General features: G+C 41.3%; 2 protein-coding genes across 3 annotated transcripts in view; both read right to left on the bottom strand.

The window, feature by feature from the left end:
- Positions 1-1,209: 1,209 nt before the first annotated feature.
- apool (apolipoprotein O-like) lies at positions 1,210-9,689 on the bottom strand. 2 transcript variants are annotated; one of them, XM_050041899.1, is made up of 11 exons: positions 9,636-9,689; positions 8,570-8,668; positions 8,347-8,472; positions 7,789-7,843; positions 6,729-6,827; positions 5,527-5,618; positions 5,311-5,424; positions 4,498-4,702; positions 3,779-4,384; positions 2,780-2,920; positions 1,210-1,897 (listed from the first exon to the last, which is right to left on the bottom strand). In XM_050041899.1, exons 1-11 carry the CDS (start codon positions 9,645-9,647, stop codon positions 1,779-1,781), a joined length of 1,668 nt encoding a protein of 555 aa, XP_049897856.1. In that variant the 5' UTR covers positions 9,648-9,689; the 3' UTR covers positions 1,210-1,778. The 2 variants fall into 2 exon arrangements, with proteins under 2 accessions (XP_049897856.1, XP_049897857.1); XM_050041900.1 differs by having other exon boundaries at positions 1,210-1,867.
- Positions 9,690-11,813: 2,124 nt separating this feature from the next.
- si:ch211-26b3.4 (connector enhancer of kinase suppressor of ras 2) overlaps positions 11,814-20,910 on the bottom strand; it is an 82,639-nt gene continuing 73,542 nt past the window's right edge. Inside the window, exons 20-24 of the mRNA XM_050041898.1 lie at positions 19,045-19,115; positions 18,843-18,943; positions 17,487-18,240; positions 14,961-15,223; positions 11,814-14,862 (exon numbers count right to left, since the gene is read on the bottom strand). Coding sequence (XP_049897855.1) covers positions 14,653-14,862; positions 14,961-15,223; positions 17,487-18,240; positions 18,843-18,943; positions 19,045-19,115 — 1,399 coding nt within the window. The 3' untranslated portion in view covers positions 11,814-14,652. The remainder of the gene's footprint in view (positions 14,863-14,960; positions 15,224-17,486; positions 18,241-18,842; positions 18,944-19,044; positions 19,116-20,910) is intronic.

The following is a 20,910-nucleotide window of genomic DNA, read 5'->3' as shown; positions in this document are numbered from 1 at the left end:
CACTTCCTCTTAAATGTCTGGACCTATTTCTTTTCCAGAACTATTCACTCCAAACCACATGCCAAGCTCATGGTGGCGCTAGAGGAAAGTCAGGGGAGCATCAGCGTCTGTAGGATTCATCCTCTGGGAACCATGGATGTCTGTACAAAATTTTGTGCCAATCAACCTTGTTAATGTTGAGATATTTCACATAATGTGTGTCAGGGGCACAACAGGAAATGTCAGGAGATCACCAGAGTCAATAGGATTCATCCTCTGGGGACCATGAATGTCAGTACTAGACTGACCAATAGACACTGCGTCTATAAATGCTGCTGGCATGGCTTTAACAATTAATATAATTAATTATATATATAAAATATTATTTTTTCTTGTTTTACACACTAAAAAAAACTGGGTTTATGGAAACATCCACTAATAAAGTCTAAGATACAATCACGCAGTACAACACAGCACTGTATGTTGTTCCACAGCTCATTACAGAGCTACTCTATCATGTCTGGGAGTTTGAGTTTTGGCTGTCAGTGGTAATATGGGATAGGGACCTCTGAATGTGAGCCATACATATGAGATGTTTTGAAAAGACTTATGAATATGCCTGAGCAGCAGCTCACTGGAGAGATCTTTAACTGGGACATTCTGAAGGACGTATATTAGTGAGGGGAAATCTCTACTTTTACACTCATTTTCAAATGAGGTTACAGTGTTATATTCATGGTGCTAATTGTTCCTATGTATAAGGAAAGAACCTCAGAAACCTAAATTACAAACATAATATCTCATAAAATATAATACAGTGAAAAGCAAAAGTCAAATTTCACCTAAACTTAAATGTCTGTGTGAGCACAGTTGAGGTTTGGTCACCACGAGCTACAATAACAAGCGGGTTTCCCTGAAGAGAAAAGGCTTTGTTTATGTGATTTAGGTGTGATAGAAGATTAGGACAATCTCCTCGTTGAGCTACCAAATGTGTGATGATTTTTTTTATTTTGGCTGCTTGTAAAAAACTCAAGTTGTTTTAGAAAGAAGCCTTTACATGTCGGATTTTTCCGCAGAGCCTTGTGACTGAATGACGTTATTTGTTTGCAATGCTGTGCTGTATGTGAGAAGTTATGTGCTTATCTGACAAATGTTTCACCCCTGAAAGTGTATCTTTCCTGTAACTAAAACTAACAAGTATTTAGTGGTTGGCAAAAGAAAAACATAAAACCATGAAAAATATAGATTTATTTTTGGTTCTAAACAACTGAGGACAATTTGCGATGTGATCAAATGGAGCAGCACTGGTCCATCTTGTAACCATCACCAGCACATGTGCAGTCTTTTCAGCATACCAACACAGTGGGCTAAATTACAATAAATAAAAGCACCATGCACTCATGACTGTGAAAGCTGTTGCCCAAAAAGCCAATAATTGTTAAATAACACATACAGAGAGAAAATTTTCACAATCTGCCATCTGTGAATTAAAAGACTTGTAAACAGTTGTGGGTGTTATTTTTTTTTCCGCATTTCTCTCCTTCTACGCAAGCCGACTCAGCTCTGTGTACAGGAATTTGCTGCTCTGCTGCTACAAAGCAAATGCACCTGGACCTTTTGTGTGGAAATATAAATGACGTGGGCCAAAGAAACGCGAACGGAAATATTGATGAAAGACTCTGCTTGCTTGCAAAATGGCCTATTTACACTGCGTAATGATACAAAGTGTTGGTGTATCTGACTGAGATATGAGATGGCAGTGTGGGAATGAGGTTTCTCCCGCGGATGGCTGTGGCGTCTCAGCTGCGTGTGCTGTACAGGTCTTCATCCTCAGGGCTGGACTGACCAAAGTCCATGAGAGAAGGGTCTGGCTTGAAACCGGAGCCCCCTGGAGGACAAGAGGAGAAATGCACCATATCTAAGCCAAAAGCACAGAAATATTACATGTTACACAAAATGATTAAACAGGTCCAGACTGACAATAAATGCATCAGTAACATAAAATAAAACCACTAGATGACCCTAATTAGAACCAACAAAAGGAAAAAAAAAAAAACAGGGTTAAAGCCACAGCATCCTGTCAATCTTTCTGTGATCATACAAAACCAGTGAACTTGTGTTCAGTACGTTGGGCATTAAAATCACAGAGACATCTCTCTTCCTAGAATAACTTGAATTCACCGTGATCTTTATGTGCTGGGTTTTGTGCAGGTGTTTTCCCTGGAGGCCGATGTTATTTGGCACAAACAGACTGGTTCTGTTATCATTTTTCAAATGTAGAATAAATTGTGATGCAATACAGGATCGTTGCATCGTAAAAATGTCTTTCTGGTCAGGTTAAAGCCAGACCGTCCAGTCATACAATGGACGAGGATAGTCTTCACCCAGCATGAACCCAAATGTTGACTCTGTAGCACTGCATCAGAACCCCTCAAATGGTTTTATTTGGTGGATATCATTCTTTGCTATCGAGCAGAAGAATCCCACAGGTTATGGTTCAGTAGCTTGCAGAGCTCATTCACTCCTCAATCTGTCAAACATGATTGGGTTTTTCTGAGCTGGCTTCTGACGCAAATCAAAGTTCAGTGGAAAGTGATAAAAGTATGATCAAAGCTTTGCTTATCTCAAGTCTGGAAAATGAGCACCACACACGCTAACACGCACAAGACATTTATATGCCGTGTAGGTAATTTTCAGAAGAGAAGCAGTGTTTGTATATGTGAGTTTGTGTGCTTGAGTTAGCTGATGCCCAACTCTCGAACTGGCACAGTAGTGTAAGTGCAGCAGGTGTTTACAGTACCTTTGTTGTTTTCTGCTGCAGGCTGTTGAGGAGGTGATGGTGTGAGTGTCGGGGTTGGTGTCTCCTCAGCAGCAGCTTGTAGTGGGTCAGTTAACTCAGGTTGAGCAGCAGGTTCGGGCTCAGCTGATTCAACAACTGGCTCTGTGGAGAAATCAAAATACAACCCGGTCAGCAGCAGGAACATGAACTGGTATGTTTCCACCTTTATCAAAGCTGCTGTGACTTCATACTAATATTAGTAATACTCATAACATTTGGAAAGTTCTCATTTGGCAGTTTACAACAAATCTGTTCTGGCCAGTCCTGATAAGAAGTATCTCAAGAGATGTATAAACAGCTTTCACAAACTGTATGGGATCATTTTTACTGAGGAGCTTTCAACGGGAGCATTGTCCATTTTTCACAAATAACTTTTTTGTCACATTTGCTGGAACTGTCACTATATTCTGAAAGTAGTACACAGGACAGATAATGTGAGAAAATAATCACATTCCCCTGCTTCCTCTTTGTGGCTCTAATGGCACCCAGACTGAAGGAAAACAACCAGTCAGAGTCGAGGAGTCTCTAACACAGATGTCGGCCATGTCAATCATTAATCAACTGATCAGCGCTGCCTAGTTTGGCAGTTTGACTGCTGTTCACAAGCAGTGACTGACACAACTGTCAGCTGTGCTAGAGACTCCTCGGCTCTGATTGGCTGTTTTCCTTCAGCCGCCATGGATTCTCACAAATGCCATGAGAAGCACTTAGAGGAGGAGCATGATATATCTGTCTTGTGTAATACTGTCTGGACATAGTGACAGCAAATATGACAAAAAGTTATTTTTATGAAAGTTACCAACTGTAGCTTCTACTGTACCTCCTTCATTTCCAATTAATCTGCCTCTGTGTCAGCAGTAAGTTTCCAAGGAAAGCAGATTGATAATGGCATCATTTTAATCTTACACTACTAGTGCACTTTCTGGTCTTCGGTTTTGTCGGGCAGAATATTTCTGGTACCTGCTGGCTCATCTGACGCGTTTGGAGCAAGTGGGGCTTCAGAGGAAGGAACGGACTCCACTTCCGGAGCCTCAGCTGGAGCAGCCTCTGCTGGTGCAGCCTCTACTGGTGCAGCCTCTGCTGGTGCAGCCTCTACTGGGGCAGCCTCAACTAGAGTGGCCTCCACTTGAACTGCCTCCACTGGAGCAGCCTCCTCTGGAGCAGCCTCAACTAGAGTGGCCTCCACTTGAACTGCCTCCACTGGAGCAGCCTCCTCTGGAGCAGCCTCAGCTGGGGCAGCCTCAACTAGAGCGGCCTCCACTTGAACTGCCTCAACTGGAGCAGCCTCCACTGGAGCAGACTCAACTGGTGCAACCTCCACTGGAGCAGACTCAACTGGTGCAACCTCCACTGGAGCAGACTCCACTGGTGCAACCTCCACTGGAGCAGCCTCCACTGGGGCAACCTCAACTGGAGCAGACTCTACTGTGTCCGGTTCTAAGCTTGGCGTGGACTCAACCGGTGCTTGTTTGGTGTCTGAGGGCTCCTTACTTTCAACGGGTGCAGATATTTCCTCAGAGGTTGTTGTGACCTCTGTCTCTGCCGGCACTGAATGTGACACTAGATCTGTACAGGAGAGGAAATACAGCAAACCAACAGCAGAAGCGTTTGTGTGTTTGTGCGTGAAACAAAAGAGATGTAGACAGATACAAGCAGACAGAGATCAATATCTATGAAACCTGTGTTGGTGTCTGTGGGGGTCTGGTCGGGGGATGTCTCTGTAAGTGTTACTGATGACACCTCCTCTGTTCTGACAGCGACAGCAGGCTCATCAGAGAGAGGCACAGACTCTGCTGATTCCACCTCTGTCTCTGGGATTGAGCTGTCTCTGGTGGAGCTGGGCTCCTCAGCTACTGCAGACTCTGGATTTGGCACTGGAGCTCTCTAACAACATGAGGATAAAGAATAAAGGTTTAAAAGTGTTTAACCAAGACTTGCATTTATTATTCTATATCAAATTATAATGAATTTCACCATTTGATTAATCACAGTATAGCTGCACTTAATCTATAAACAGAACAAAGTGCAACAGATTTCTTGAACATTTCAGTTCTAATACGTTAGATTTATTACACTGACTAGAGGAAAAAAATAATCGCTTACATTAACATTTTAAATTTTAGGCATTTAGCTAACACTATGGAGTGACTATGGCGTTTAACAGCCAGTTTTCATTTGTAGGTAACAAAACTCTCCAAACCACTACGTATGACGCACAAAGAGCAAAGCAGCAGCAACAATGCTAGCATCATGAAAGGGCAAAGTGCTGGGAAAGGAAATGGAATACAACCTATTAAGAGGCAGGAGGGATTTTTTTGAGAAAGTAAAAAGTGTAGAGCGGAAATGGTTCAGTGGAAAGGAAGTTGCCATTCTATGGCTTGAACTGCTGTCTTGGTTTTAGTCACACACAGTAAAAATGGGCTTACAGTACTTTCTTTTGAGAAGTCGGTTACATTTGAATATAACAGTCACAACAAATCTGCTCTGTTCACCTCTGGATGTGAAGCAGGAACTTTGGCGACAGGCTCCTGAGGTTTGGGGGTGAGGAGGGAAGACACTGCAGCGCTGCTCCACTGCCCCACAGCATACACCTTCTTACCTGTCACCTTGGGAGCACAAAAGACAATAAAAGTGTAAATAAACTCTGAAAATAAAAAGGTTTGTTGCTGGCGTAAACAAGAGATCACGATTTGAAGAAGTAGTGTTACCTTAAACACAGCCACCGTTTGAGCTGGGTAACACACAGACGCTCCTGCACTCATCAGGCCCAGCGGAACTGCTAACCTCTTGAATTGAGAGCCTGAAATAAAGTTCACAATGAAAAATGTGGATCAATCTAACTTGGCACAAATGAAATCCTGGAGCCAAACTTGATCTGGGCCTGCTGCAGTGAGAAATGTCATTGAGCTGACTCCCCACAGAGGCAGAGAGAGGGAGAGGAGGAAAAGGACTGCTGATAAAACTGAAACAGAAACTTATTTTCACTTGTTTCTTACATGCTGTAGCTACTTCTTTGTACCTCTGTGGTTAAGCAGTGAGGTTTGGGGGACTTGAGAGGCAAACTGTGGTCTGCCAATGCTGATAATCTGTGACAGTTGTCTCTTATGACTGAATCAAACTCAGGTTAAATGTGCTTCAAGTAAAACTGTATCATACATGCACCTGCTGTATGAAAGGAGTGCTGTGTTTTACCAAGTGACTGAGTTAAAGTGCAAAGGTGTATGCTAAATAAACAAGGTGTGTAAGTAGATTTACACATTTTGCACTCTCACAGTCACATTCAGGGTAACATGAGAGTTGATAAATACAAAATATGAGAACGGTTTAAATATAAACACAATTTAGTATGTACAGCTGTTACATTACCACACAACTGTTGGCAAAGGTCATTCTAAGCTAAAGGACCACTGGGCGAGCTTCAAGGCAGTGATATTGCAAGCAGCTTATAGCAGATCATTTTTTACTGATCCAAAATAGCCTGTTTCAAAAACTACATTGATACATCTAAATACCATGTGATAGTATTTATATAGTTCCTACATGAACCTGCTCGCAACAAGGTCTGTGGATTATCTTGAGTATCCAGGTCATGATTTCTGGAAAGAGACATTGCTGTTGAGTTTTTCTGTTGAGTTTTTTGGCGCTTTGAGCACCGCAAGCATGTACAGAGCGCCTTGGCCAGTTTGGGTCTGACTGAGTGTATAGATGCAGGGGTAACTCAACTCCCAATTTGCATTATCTGGGTGTGTTAGTCCAACTCTGAGAAATTCGATTTAGTACGATTTCAGTCAAACTAACATGTTTACATATATTTTAAAAGTCCGGCTTTAGTTGGACTAACACAATTAATCGATTTTCTCTAATGTTATGTAAACGTACCGTGTAATTTAGTAACTGGGTATCAGCTTACCTTTCCGTGTCAAGAACATGCCAAGCAGGCCAGCCATGGTGATGGTGCCAAATCTGGGTAGGAAACCCGGTGGAGGATCTTTCAAGTAATAGTACACATCTGGGAAACACAGGAAGATAGTAAACATGATGACAAACATTCCTCCAGTTTTCTCAAGTCTGAATCCAACTCTGAGCCTCTGCTCATGTTGTCATAATATACTACACAAGCAGTAGTAATGGTGAGAGTGGTAACGTAACTAGTAATAATAATGATAACTAATACCATGTGCAGCTTTTCTTACATATTTTCTGAGGTTGGGGACATAACGTGCACACAGATACAAAGATGCCGCAGAAAAACATTCACAATCACAGTATGTTAAATTATGTGTGATTTTATGATGTAACCTAACATACTGATTACTGATACTCATATACTGGTGTTTGAGGAGGTTGTGAATAGTGTAGTGCTTGTATGACAGGTCATTGTGATTTGGTAGTCATGCTTCTGCTCCTCAGAGTGATTTCATCTAATTAGTGGCACCAGCTGATTGATTTATTTACACCTGGTAGGAATCCGTTTGTGTCTGTATCTGTTCTGTGAAGCACTCGTGTCAGTAGCACTGATGATAGCCCAGGACTGAAACATCTGCTGCTGTTTTTACTCACTCTTTATATATATATATTTATATATATATTTTTTTTGCACTTTGAGCACCTGTTTGTGCACAGATGTCTTAAATAAATAGACCATTTTTGAATTGATCTCAGCCTGTTGACCTTTCTGTGGCTTTCAAACCCAGCTACAGTGGTGTGTGGGTACCTCCTCTGCTGCCCTTACTTATGTCATTTGTACCGAAGCACCCATAACGAGACTTTTTTGTTACCCCAAGTACCCTGAGACCTAACATACTTATTAAATCATTTAATAAAGCCATTAATAGATGACTAAGATGCACTATGTGAGATTTGTTTTTGGGGTGTCAGCACAAACACCAAGAGTTACGCTTTGAGTTTCATGGAGGAAGAATATTACTTATATACAGACTGACACCTTCAGGTACCTACTGGTGACTCACCCTCTCCTGCATGATATAGATTAACACTTGTTGTCTTCACAGAGACACAGGCACCCTGCAGGAAACAGAGGACAAATGAACCACTTCAACAGGCCATCAAGAACACAACTACATCTGAGTCAGTGTGAAGTGTGTTTTTTTCCCCATCTCCCGCACTATCAAACTGCCAAATCTTCTCGCAGCAAACCTTGCAGCTGCTGAGTTAACTGCACAAACACTATTTCCTGTCTGACTCCTGAACTTTTGCTGTTTGCAGAATCGTACCTGCACAGAGCACTCACAGCACGTGGGATTGTGCTCTGTAACCGCAAACAAGGGGAACAAAAATCAGGGTTGGAAAACTAACACTGCAGGTGCAAGATAAAACCTCTTCGACGTGTCTTAGCTGTTTTTCCACTCACATCACACTTATTTACATCTGTCAAAGGGCTGTACTTTTTGGGTTTAAAGTGTCAGACAGGATGTGAAAGTATGAGTTAATTCTGCAGCAGATGGTGTCTTTGAACTGTAACATGTTCTCATGTACCGCTGTAGATCCACACTGTAAAATACAAATACCTTAATAGCCTGGACAAATGGCAGTATGCCCTCTCTCGCTGTCGTTAACCCACTCTGAATAACACCCGGACTCTCTGGCACAAACTGGGCCTGAGCAGACTGTGGCAGTGGGGTGTAGATGTTCAGCTAGGGACAGAGGCAAAGTCAGCATGTTCTGTAATTGTGACATTCAACACTTGAGTTATCTCACATCAGATGTGCTGACATGTGGGGGCAAACATACCTTTTCTCGAGTAACCAGTCCATCAGCTGGGACTTCACTTACTCTATACACACGGATGGAGGCTATGCCGATCACCGTCGGGACGGCCACCATCACCACCTAGAACACAATAACAGTACATACACTTAAGTGTATGTCAGCTCGTGGCAACAACACAGACAGCAGACAGGAACCACTTACTGAAAGACGGATGACTCATGTGGTCCAATGGTGGAAATACAGATATTTAACATATTTAAAAATAGCACCTAAAGTGTAAAAACACTCCATCAAAAGAAAAAGTCCCGCAGTCACAATTTAACTTACACAAAAGTGTATAAGCATGACAATTATAGATTATCAAAGCATTTAAAATAATCATTATGTAGCACTGAAGCTTTCCCAGTTTTTATAGACTATTATTATTGAAGCATTAACACCTAACCTGCATTTTACAGTTGTACTGTGCTCAGTTGGAGCTCGTTTAAAAGACTGTGGCTAATTTTAACTACAATATGTATCATATTTCTGAATAGTACTCAAATGCAGCGCTTAAATTAATATATTTAACTTCTTTTTACCACTGATGCAGACATGTTTTGCAGTAGTGGCCACTGTAACCAGAACAACAGCCACTAATATGTATAGGTGAGTTTACAATACATGTGAATTAGCTTAAAGTTACACCCAGGCTCATATAGCTATTATGGATCCAACTAAGCTAACTAATGCTATCTGTTTACTGTGTTAAAATGGTCTAACGTCATATTGGCAAACGCAGCCAGGATTGACAATTATCAGCGGTTACACATGTTTCAGGAGGTCATTAATTGTGTGAGTAAGTTACAACTCAAACTGCTGTCAGCTAATGTAGTTAGACGCTGTGTAGTTAGCATCGACTCATTCAGCGAGGCTAGTACAGCACAGAGTTAGCAAAGCTTTGTTCATGCAGCGTTGCGTTAAATGACTGTAAAGTGACAGTCGGTTCAAGTTTACATTAACGACTGAGGGGCAGTTTTGTGTTAACACGACCCCCGCTCATTCATTAAAAATATACTTTGACGAAGAGGAAATGTCAAGCATTCACCTTGGCCGCCATGACAGCGCTCCTCCTTCTTCTACAGGCTCTGAGGCGCCGCTCTGAGACACGGTCACCTACTGCCACCTAATGGACTGCAGAGGCAACTGCAACAGCCCGGCGCCAGGCCAGGGTGATCTCATCCAGAGTGGGTACAGTGTGTCCACACAGTGTTCTCAAGCTCCCAGGACTGGTTATGAATGTTAGTTTGTAAATGTGCATGCATGAAATCAAAATGATAAAATAAATGAATAAAAACAAATAAAATAAAATTTTAAAAAATCGTTTTTTGGTCAATGATATGGTGCTATATTTTGTGTCCATGTGGTTTAGTTCAATATAAAATGTTCAAAAGTTGACAATAAACTTACAGATTACAAGCATGTATTCTTATTTTGAGGATCTAGTGTAAAATGTCTGGTTTTAATCAGTTATGTGAGAATACCAGGGGGATGATGGTAAAAATGTCAATGTGGTTAAACCGTAAAAATGTTGCACCAATTAATTCAACTTGGAATTTCTCAATAAAACACTCAGTTAACTTGTTTAACATAATCTCTCCCAAGAATCATTTACTTGTGAAGTAACGTAATGGAACAGCATTGTTCTAAATATTCATTAATTAAGTGTCAAGGTGATGTAACTACTATTCCAGGAGCCTTTTTGTTACTCATGTGCAGGAGGACTACGTGCCAAGGAAACCATAAAAGGTATATTTTACTAGATATATACTGAAGTACTTTACTTGTATAGCTTCCTTGCCATGTGATAGGGAATTATACCACAGAGAAGGACTTAGAGTTAGAGGCTCCCTTTGTAAACATTTTTAAAGAAATGTAACGTTATTAATCTGTCACTGTGGCTCCACATGTAAAAAAAATTGCGCATGATATGCAGTGGTTTATTAGTAGCAAGGAAAGGCAGGTAACTGTCCAGGTGCCCCAGACCTCAGGGGGCTCCAAAATCTCCTAATTCAAGTCTGAATTTTTTCTTTGTTTGTTTTTTTAATCACTAGCTAATTTGGGGGGGATTTAGCACAACTTAGGTGAATTATTAACAAGGTAAATCTGGCATTATCACTAAATTTTATGGCAATGTCTTGTAAAGGGACTCTATGCCAAAATCTCCCTTTAAGAGCTTTATTTTATAATATTTCACTTCATGTTGTGTTCACATGTTGTATGCTCCTAAGTGAAGTTTATTTAAAATCACCACAAACTAACACACATTAATTATTGTCCCAGCATTGTGGAGTGCACTGGTTGTGTTGGGAACTTTGGGGTGATAGGGTTCATACACAGCAGCACACAGGGGGCAAATAAAGTAGGGCCCAACAGTTAAGTTTTGCCCTGTGGACCCCGAACAGGTCTAGAATAAGATGGATGTCATGGGTGGATACATGGTAGTTACAAAATACTAAAAATAGGTGTAAACCTTTTTAGGTAACTGAAATAGAAAAAAATAAATAAACTAGACTTCAGAAAAAAAAAACTGAAAAGATGTTGTGTTCTTATAAAACTATCTAAAATAAAATAAAAAATATACAGGGAATGTCTTTAGTTTTTGTCAATTTGTCAACACAACAAGCTTGAGGAGCCACTGGTGTATATGTTTATTGAGACTATAGGATATCTACATCACTGTAGACAAAGTGTGTGTTTGTACTGTAATACCTATTCTGAACTTCTTAAATCTTGCCCCTAACAAATACTTAAAATGGAAACTAATAAAAACTAAACTAAAACTAAACATTCTCTAATTAATAAAAGCTAAACTGAAAGGAGCAAACCCACTCTGGAAACTAACTGAAACTAAACTGAATTGAAAACTAAATTTCAAAATAACAATGAAAACTAATGAAAAATAAAAAACTGTAATAACTGTGGGTAGTTAGTTACTTTCAGGTAGATTATTATGAAGAGTGAACAGGTGGAGGTTCACTTTGCTCAAAGGCATTTTAGATCTACACTTTAACTGTTGCAGGAATCAGACACATCATGTGGCCTCCTGGTTTACTGGATAACGTCTGCCCTTAATTTGAAATCGGCTCATGTTCCTCCTGGTAACATAAAAAACACACTTTAATGCTGTTTCAATAAATCTAAGAAATGGTACACATGAACAGATCATAGCTCATAGTGCAGAGGATTCAGTTTATTGAAGTCAAAGTTTAACAACTTAAGTTTACAATCTGTATTTTTTGTAATATATATTCATATATATGAAACCAAAAAAGGCTACTTTAGGAAGAATAAATGTCATTTTCTTTCTTTTTTAATATCATCTTTAGTCAGTTTAATGTACAGAATAACAGTAAGCTAATATTATCCTTGAAAAAGAGCAATATGTTCCTTTTTTAATGTCGCAGTGCAACTTACATCTTACACACCTGTGCAATGTACCATGAGGTGTACACCCCTGAAAGAACACACAGTGGAATCTCCCTTTTCGGCCTGTTTCTGCAGGTCTACACACACAAAGGTCTGGGAGGGATAAACACAGTCTGTGCCTACAAATCAAAACTCGCACCTCGTAATCTACAGTTTGTCGCCTGCTCAGCGGAGCAGGGGTTGGAAAAAAGAAGACCACTACAGATGAGAAACGGAGAGAGATCTGCAGACTAAAACTGTCCTGTAACTCATCTACAGCTGTGTGTGTGTGTAGGATCGCCAGTATAGTCAGTCCATCGTTGCCAAAGAGAGGGTTGGGAGGCACAGGGAAAGTGCTTGCATCATTTAGTTTCTTTGTGGTACTCTCAAATTAACCGTTCAAAAAACATGAGCTATATCTCTGGGGTGTGTTTGATATTTCACAACAGTGTGACATGATGAGAAACCTGAACCTACACTCAAAGAACTACAGTAAAATATGAAGGATAAGTACAGATAGTGCTGGATGCAGCGCGTGCTACGCATGTCTCTCAGAGTCTTAGACACTGGGGGGCACCGTTGAGTCCTTGGCCTGATATTGCAGATGAAATGATTCATCCGGGTTTCACAGACATTACAGACCATTTAAAGTAGAGGTCTTTGACCGCCCAGTATCAACCATATGCTTAGAGGGAATGTCAAAATAGCTTTTAGAAGTAACCGTACTGTAATCTCTCTCAGGTAAGATTCCTGAAGCCTTTGGACACGTGTCAGTCTCTCTATGTAAACCAAAACATCAAATTGAAACCTGCTTACAGGATGCTAACGGAGGATCTGCATTAGATTAAGTAACTGAGCAGCAGAAATGCCTTCCTCAGTCATTGTACAGTGTGTGTCTTTAAACACTATCTAATGAAAAACAAAATCTATGAGCATACAAATAAAAGGTCATTCTTCAACAGTACTTTTGCATGTAACATGCGCTACAAGTCTAATTATCTTGCAATCATGAGAGGAAGAATAAATTAAAAAAAAACAGAAAGAAAGAGAACACAAATGATCCACAATATTTTACCCTGTCCAATCAAATCAGTCCCAGGACTTTTCTCATGCAACACATCACCAGGAGAAGGGTCAGCCGTGATGTAAACCAGTAAATCAACTGTCAGTGATGGTGCTTGTTGTTGTCGTTGTTGTTATCTGCCTCCTAGTTGTTCAACTGCTAAACACCCTGCATCTACAGAGTGAAGAGGGGGACACTGCAAAACCTTGGCATAGAATACATCATACTTTACATTATATCTATGACACAAAACGTAAATAGATTTATATATTCTTCTATGTTTAAATATATTTGTAGACTGTACACAAATCTTTAGAAAATGAGACGGCAAATGCTTTTTACCTGATATTTTGAACAGCAATGGTAAAGAGGCCGATGAGACATAGACCCTGTGATGCAGCCAATGAGATATAGAGATATAGAAAGTGCATTCTTTGTAGTGAGTGACTCCTTTGAAAAGAACTCTCTAGCTCTTGCATTCGCTGTTTAAAAAAGAAAAAAAGAAGAAGAAGAAAAGAAAAATTGTTTTGCACCCACGCAAATACATACTCTCTGTCTTCCCTCCGCTACCTCTAGAAGCATATCACAGTGGTAGTGGAACGCAAACATTTACATCAGTATACACAGCAGTATACACATATACACAAGTCTTTGACGACTAGAGAGAGAGAGGAAACAAAAAAAAAATAAGAGAAGGAGGAGATGGACAGAAACACAGAGAGAGAGGAAAAGAAAGAGAGGGAGAGAGAATGCAAACTGAACTGTAGGATTGCACTCAATCAGAGGAGCCTCCTTCTGCAGATAAAATTGTGTGTGTTTTTTTTAACAGTTCACAGTTTGAAATAGTGTGCAACTAGCCCGCACGATGGTCCCTCAATGCTCGTGACGCTTGTGTTCACCGCATCCCAGAGGGAACTTGATAAACAGATAAACCAGCAGCGATGGCTACCTTTCACAGTCTTGTACTAAAAAGTCACTACTGTCCCCCACACTGTCCCGTCAGATCAGCCTGGAATAACAAGTGAGGTCCCTGTAAATCAACGAGATATGCAGTGAGAGAACAAAAGAGAGAGAGAGAAAGGGGGAGAACTGGTGGCTCTGGGTGCAAAGTTCATCAGTACAAAAGTACAGTGCTGTGGTGAAAAGGATTCTCCTCTGTATTGCTGCTACATAGCTCCCCCTGCCCCCTGAAATCAAGAGGAAGAAAATAACAAAAACCAAGAGAATACAAAGGAACCAATGTGTTTAAAAAGTCTCCTTTTTTTCCCATTTTGCTTGACAAGCGTGTGGAGTTTATGCTGAGTTCCATAGACAAAGGAAGATTAATGCTTTCTGTTCAGGCATGCAATAGGCACCCTGTGGGGTCCTCAGGATTATCAAAAGTTCATACACGCAGGTCTCAGACTGTTCCCTCTATGATATTTACACATCTTACAATGTGTGTTCCTGTGTGTGTGTGTGTGTGTGTGTGTGTGCGTGTGCGTGCTCAGAGTTGTGATCAGGAGAGAGGATTCGGCTAAAGCTCTGTGTGTTTGTGTGTCTGAGTGAGAGTGTGTGTGTGTGTGTGTGTCAGTTCATGTCCCCTTTCTCTTTCTCACACATGTGTCTCGATGAAGGAGTGTGTGTGGGTCATGAGAGGTGCGGCCAGCGGGGAGAGGTCGTCCAGGCCGTTGGTGCCGGGACTGAGCTGGCAGATGTCTGAGTAGAGCTCGCTGTGCCACTGCTTCCACTCTCTGAAGGTCTGGGAGCACAGGCCAGGGTCCTCCAGGAGGGCACAGATTACCGCCAGCTCGGACTCTTTGGCCTGAGGGGGGAGAAGGAAAGAGACACCAGGGAGTTACCACATTGAATCCTCAAACATCTAATTCTTCTTTAAATCCCCAAATCCTCTGTCTGTGTTACCTTCAAGGTGCTGCGGAGGGCTCGGACCCGGTGCAGCCGGTCGTTGAGCAGAGGGTCCCTGGCTCTCTGCGTGAAACAACGTCGGAACTCCTGCCTGCCGCAGGGTCTCGGGTCCCCCAGGGCCGTCACGTTGGCTTGCTCCAGGGCCCGGTACAGCTGCTCTAGCCCGTCCAACTGCTCCGGCTCACGTCCCTCTGACACCCGCCGCTCTCTTCCCTCTGACACCCTCCTCTCTCTGCTCTCAACTCTCAACTCCCGCAGGTCTGAGACACCCAGGAGAGTGAGAGTCAGATTCACTGCTAGAATTACACACTGAGCCCCATGTGGATATACAGAGGTGTGTTTAATATAGAGCGGAAACAATTAGTTGAATAATCAATGAGCTGATTGACAGAAAAAGAATCAACAACCATCTTGATAATTATTGGGGGGTTTTTCACCAAAATGGGCAAAAATCCACAACTTAGAGCCCCAAATATGTGAATACTTGCTGAGTTATATATGATGGTTATCTGACCGTTTTGCTATTTTGGACAGTTAGTAGACAAAACAAGCAATATGAAATTGTCAGTGTGAACTTTTGGGCTCACTATTTTCTCACTTTTAATGTTCTTGCATGAGGCCCAAACTTTTTGGTTTGTGCACCCGTAAAATAAATACTTTTGTGACAGGGGTTAATGCAGATTTACCATTTTCACTTGAATAATTTTTGGAGGCAAAACTACAAGTTTCCTTTGTCGACAAGAAAAAAGCAAACATTACTTTAAAAAGTTCAAAAATATAACTGTATGCAGCAGAATTAAATCTTTTAAAAAAAATCTTTTTATCATCTCGTGTGCTCCAGGTTGAAAACCACTACTCTAAATGCAGTAGTGACATATAATCAAGCACATGCTGTACTTAAATACAATTTTGAGGTACTTGTACTTTACCTATATATTCCATTGTATGCGACTGTGTGATTGCACTCCACTGCAACTCCTGACTCCACTATTTTTATTTCACAGCTATAGTTATGTTACAGATTACACTTTGTATGTATAATAATTGCTTAATTAAGATTGTTATTTCCTTTACATGCTTTTTAACTTTTTCTCTGACTTTATTAAAACCCACTATGTAGAGAAAAAGTGAGCCTTCACTCTCCAAACTGGGGTTGGACGTTTGATGGTTGCAGGTTTCAGAATACAGATATGAGTCTTTACAATATCAGTATATTATTGTTCAAAAAGCAAAGCACATTCTGTTTATGTTTATGATCTATTTTTTGCCACTGTATCTGTGTATATTTGATAGGTTACTATATATATATTTTTTGTATTATACTATATATCTTTCTTCTCTTGTAAGGAGCACCTGTAACGGCAACAATTTCCACCGGGGATCAATTAATTATCTCTGATTCTGATTCTGATTAAGCTGCATTATTTTATCAAATAAGGAAAAGTATTTTTTTTATGTTCTTTACTGTGTATGAACAACAGACAAAAGACTCCCTGTTAGAGTTCTCATGAAGAAACTATTATAAAACTCCAACAACAGAAATTCTTATAGACTTATTTTAGAGGGGTAGAGCTACATAAAAAACAATCACAGAGCAGCAGATAGAGAGCTTATGAGCACCCATCGTATTTAACCCTGATTTACAGGTGGGTTCTCTGAGACCCAAAACTTCTGAAACATATCATCTATTCAAAATCATGTTTATAAGCAGCTTTCCTAAAAACAGTGTTCAGTGTGTTTTATGAGCTGTTCAAGAGTCACATTTCACTGCAAAATGAAATGCTTACATATCTTACATATCATTGCACCAGTGGTAGTAATCCAATAATATTATGTTTCATAATATATCACTGACAGGGGCCTATGTTCTTTTTTTAAAGATTATTTTTTGGCATTTTTGCCTTTATTAAGTAGGAAAGTCTAGGGTGAAATGGGGACAGAGAGGGGATGACATGCAGCAGGGCCAGAGTTGGAATCAACCCCCTGGCTGCTGCGGTAAGGACATAGCCTTTGTACGTGTAATAACTGCTTTTACTTTTGATATTTTCTTATTAATGATACTTAGGTAGTTTTACTTTAGTAACATTTTCAATGCAGGACTTTTACTTGTAATGGAGTTATTCTACAATTTGGTATTGTTACTTTTATTTAAGTAAAAGATCAGAATATTCCTCCACCACTGCCTAAATGACACCGTTTTAGCCATAATATATTTATGATAAATTTGCACTGTCTGTCATTTGGCCCCTATATCCTGTGTAACATGACCTGCCCAGGTCCGCTTTCATCTGTACTCTGTTTACATATGCCTTTTTTAATATTACAACAAAGTTAATATACAGTACTGTAAGTTCTGACACACTATAGTCTTTAATTAAGGAAATCATCATGTGTTGCACAATATTTTTGACCCATTAGCCACTTAAGTCTACTCTTCTGAGGACGTCTTCCTGTGTTTTTAAGTGTTTGTGCATACTGCTGCCTCTGTCCTTGTACAAAACAAACTGTGTGTCATTGCCTTACCCTCCTCACCCTCGAGCATATCTGCAGCCTGCCCCTCTGCCTCCTCGTCCTCGCTCCTCTCCTCCATATGAGCTGAGGTGTGCAACAGCTTTCCTGGCATGGGGTCCCTGTTCCTAGGCAGACTCTGGCTGCGCTGCTTGTGAGAGCGTCGGTGTGTGTGGCTGTGTGTGTGAGGACCTCGCTCCAGAGGAAAGGGCCCATCCCGCTCCCTGTCTCTCTCTGCGGCGTGATGTCTCCGTACGGGTAGTGTGGCTTGCCTGCGTCTCTCCGGGGACATGCCCTGTCTGCCCAGCCCGCCGTACAGCCCCATCTCTCCAACCATGCTCCCCATTAGGCCCCCATAATCACTCTCCCCCGGCGCTGTCTGGAGGAAGTGCAGCCCTGCACTGGTCAGAGGGGTCTCAATGAGGTCCTGCCAGGAGCGGCGCTCACGATGGGAGGAGCGGCAGCCGGATGAGTGGGTACTGGTGCTGCCTGTGCCCGTGCCCATGCCCATGCCATCTCCACGCTGGTCCTCGGCTGAGGAGTGGGAGTGCGTGGACTCGCTGGAGAAGTGTCGGCCGTGCTTGGGCTCCGGGAACGGGCTAGAGGAATTGACCTGGAGAGGGAGAGGGGAGGTGGAAGAGACCATCTGTGGAGGGATGGGGGATGTGGAGGCACTCATTGATGGAGGGAGTGGAGACGGAGTGGAGCGCATAAGGCTCATGGAGCTGATAGAGCGGGGCAACTGGTCATAACTGTGGAGGAAGTTAGCCTGAAGGGCCAAGGGTTTGTGAGGCGGACAGGTTGGTCGGTATGCAGAGGAGTGAAGAGGGATGGACGGACGTTGACAGAAAGGTGACAGGTGAGCACAGATACAAGGAAAATGTGACCCGCAAAACAAGGACAGGGAGGAAGTGTGCAAGGAAGGAGAGAAGAAAGAAGGACAGGAGAATATAAAAGGCAGAAAGAGAACAAAAGATGAGCAAAAAAGCAATGAGATGGCAGATGAGTAACTCCAGGAATGACTGATATGACTTTTGCATGGCTCAGCTGGGAGAACGCACCAGCGCCACTGAACCATCTTCTGGTAAAAGTCTATTCCAGTGTTACATTATCTTTCAGGGATGTGATGAGAAATGGCAATTGTCGCCACCTAGAGGTCAGATTGTGAAGAAGTTCTGGCAGCAGAACACAGACAAGTGATGGTCTTGGCTGCTTACCGAACCAGATACTCTCACACTCTGATGTTTTATTAATGCTGAGAGCTCTGCTCTATGCAGCTCAGAAAACTGTGGGGCTTTTAGGAATAAAATATTCTATCAGAATGAAACCCTGCAAAGAAAATGTTGAGTATGTGCGTGTGTGTGTACTTACTGATGGCGTGCGGTGATAAGTATCACAGAGGGATGAGGGACCCTCCTGTTTGAGCGTCATTGAGCCATCCACCTCGTCTTGATCGCTCTCACTCCAGTAGTCTGAAATTGAGATAAAAACAGAGACACACACACGTACATGTTAGCATTTTATGGAAGAAAGGGTAAAGTCAGTAACATCTAGTCAACTGAATCTGTCTCACCTTCGTCAGGACGTGGCACCTTGTCATCTGGTGTGTAGCCAATAGCAGCTAACCCCAACCGGTTCATCCACCTAGAGGAAGCAAGGAAAAAGAAGAAAGGTGAAAGATGTAAAGAAAGGAAAGAAAGGCTGCAAAGGATAGATGAGAGGAAGAGAAGAGTGGAGGAGGGGAAAGGATGGGTTATATTGGGTAAACAGTAGGTGATGAATAAAAAACTTTCACTTTAAATAATTTAAACGGTGTCTCTTAACAGTTGATATCCGTCTGACTGACTCCATCCCCCGATGAGGAGAGAAAAGCATCGAGATAATTAAAGAGATGGATGCAGAAATAGAGGAGTGACAATCCTGTGTCCCATTCTCTCCCAACACTCAGTCACAGACGGCGGTCTTTCTCTACATCCACAGTTCCTGTCCTCTTCCACCCCTCTGTCAGATCCTGGCCTGTCCTGTGACTCTCTGCAGACACCCAATAATAAGGTCACTACTAAGAATAGAGGACCTGCCTGTGCATGAGGAACAGGAAACATGTCATACTAGGAAGTTAATCCTAGATTAAAAGGGACCTTTAGTTGTAAAGTTCATACTTGTATTTTGGGGTTCTACTAGAGCATGTTTACATGCTTTAATGTAAAAAAAAACAAAAAACACCTGGAACACCTGTATTCACCCTCTGTCTGAGACGCTCCGTTTTAGTGCCTGTCTCTTTACAAGTCTGCTCTGATTGGTCAGTTTTTCAGGTCTTCCATATCTCATCATCTCTGCACCATCATTGAAGCTGGGGAATGACGTTAAGGGAGTATAGTAGCACTTTCTACCTCAAAACATCACCAATTAAAGCATCTAAACAGAACCTGATCTGTTCCAGCAGGAAAATGATCCTAAATCTGAAAGAAATTATCAACCTCAAACCTAGAACCTAGAACTCTTGCAACAGTGCGCCTAAAGCAGATGACCAAAAATCTGTACCGAACTGCTGTCAGCTTGTCTCGAAAGTAGAAAAAAAACCTCGGAAACAGAGTATTCAGAACGGTCTGAAGCCTGAGGTTTTGCTCACAGGGATTACTTTTACATACGTTTACCTCATTATATGAAACTTTGGCCATGTTTAATATGAACATACGGCATTCTTATATTATATATATATATATATGACAGAAAATAAGGGAAAGCATGATAAGTACCATTTAACCTTTCTTTTCCCATGAAAAGACCAAACCTAACCATGAATTAATTAAATTCAAATAAACCCTGGGAAAGCTTATTCCTCTGTGCTTTCAGGCTCCATTGTCCAAAAACTATTAAAACACATCATGCCAGAGGTGCTTAGCGCATCACATATGTCTTTATCCGTGAATGAAAATAGTCCCAAACAAATGAACTGGTACCTCCTGTTTGAGTAATGTTTGCTAAAAACTACATACCCAGCTGCAGTAGGAAATTAATGAGCCTTTTCAAAAAATAAATAAAAGTATATATTTGTAAGCCATTTTTAAAGATTTGCATCTTCATTAGGGAACAAATGGGCTAGGGGAGCTCCACATAGGACAGGGAAGTCAAACTGTATGAGTGAGAGACGGAGAAACACATTGCAGACTTTGAGCTTTTCACAGGATTTGCTGTGAATAAAGACAAGTTATCTCAGCAGGGGTGGAAGTAACAAATTACAAATACTCACGTTACTGTAATTAAGTAGATTTTTTGGGTACTTGTACTTTTATGAGTATTTTTTTCAAGTGTGTAATTTTACTCCTACTTGAGTACAATTTACACCATGTAATCTACTTCGCTACTTTTAAAATCATAAGTCGCTACTGAGTACGGCCACAATTTGAATTAATATTCAAACCTTTCATCTGCATCTTTG

Source organism: Epinephelus moara, chromosome 4, assembly GCF_006386435.1.
Source record: "Epinephelus moara isolate mb chromosome 4, YSFRI_EMoa_1.0, whole genome shotgun sequence".
Classification (NCBI taxonomy): Eukaryota; Metazoa; Chordata; class Actinopteri; order Perciformes; family Serranidae; genus Epinephelus; species Epinephelus moara.
Note: the sequence above shows the minus strand (reverse complement) of the source record. Positions and strands in the feature narration are given on the sequence as shown.

Coding starts and splice junctions, on each gene's coding strand:
- apool (XM_050041899.1), bottom strand. Junction 4,385..4,497: donor CCCCACAGACACCAACACAG/GTTTCATAGATA, acceptor TCTCCTGTACAG/ATCTAGTGTCACATTCAGTG. Junction 2,921..3,778: donor CGCGTCAGATGAGCCAGCAG/GTACCAGAAATA, acceptor ATTTCTCCACAG/AGCCAGTTGTTGAATCAGCT.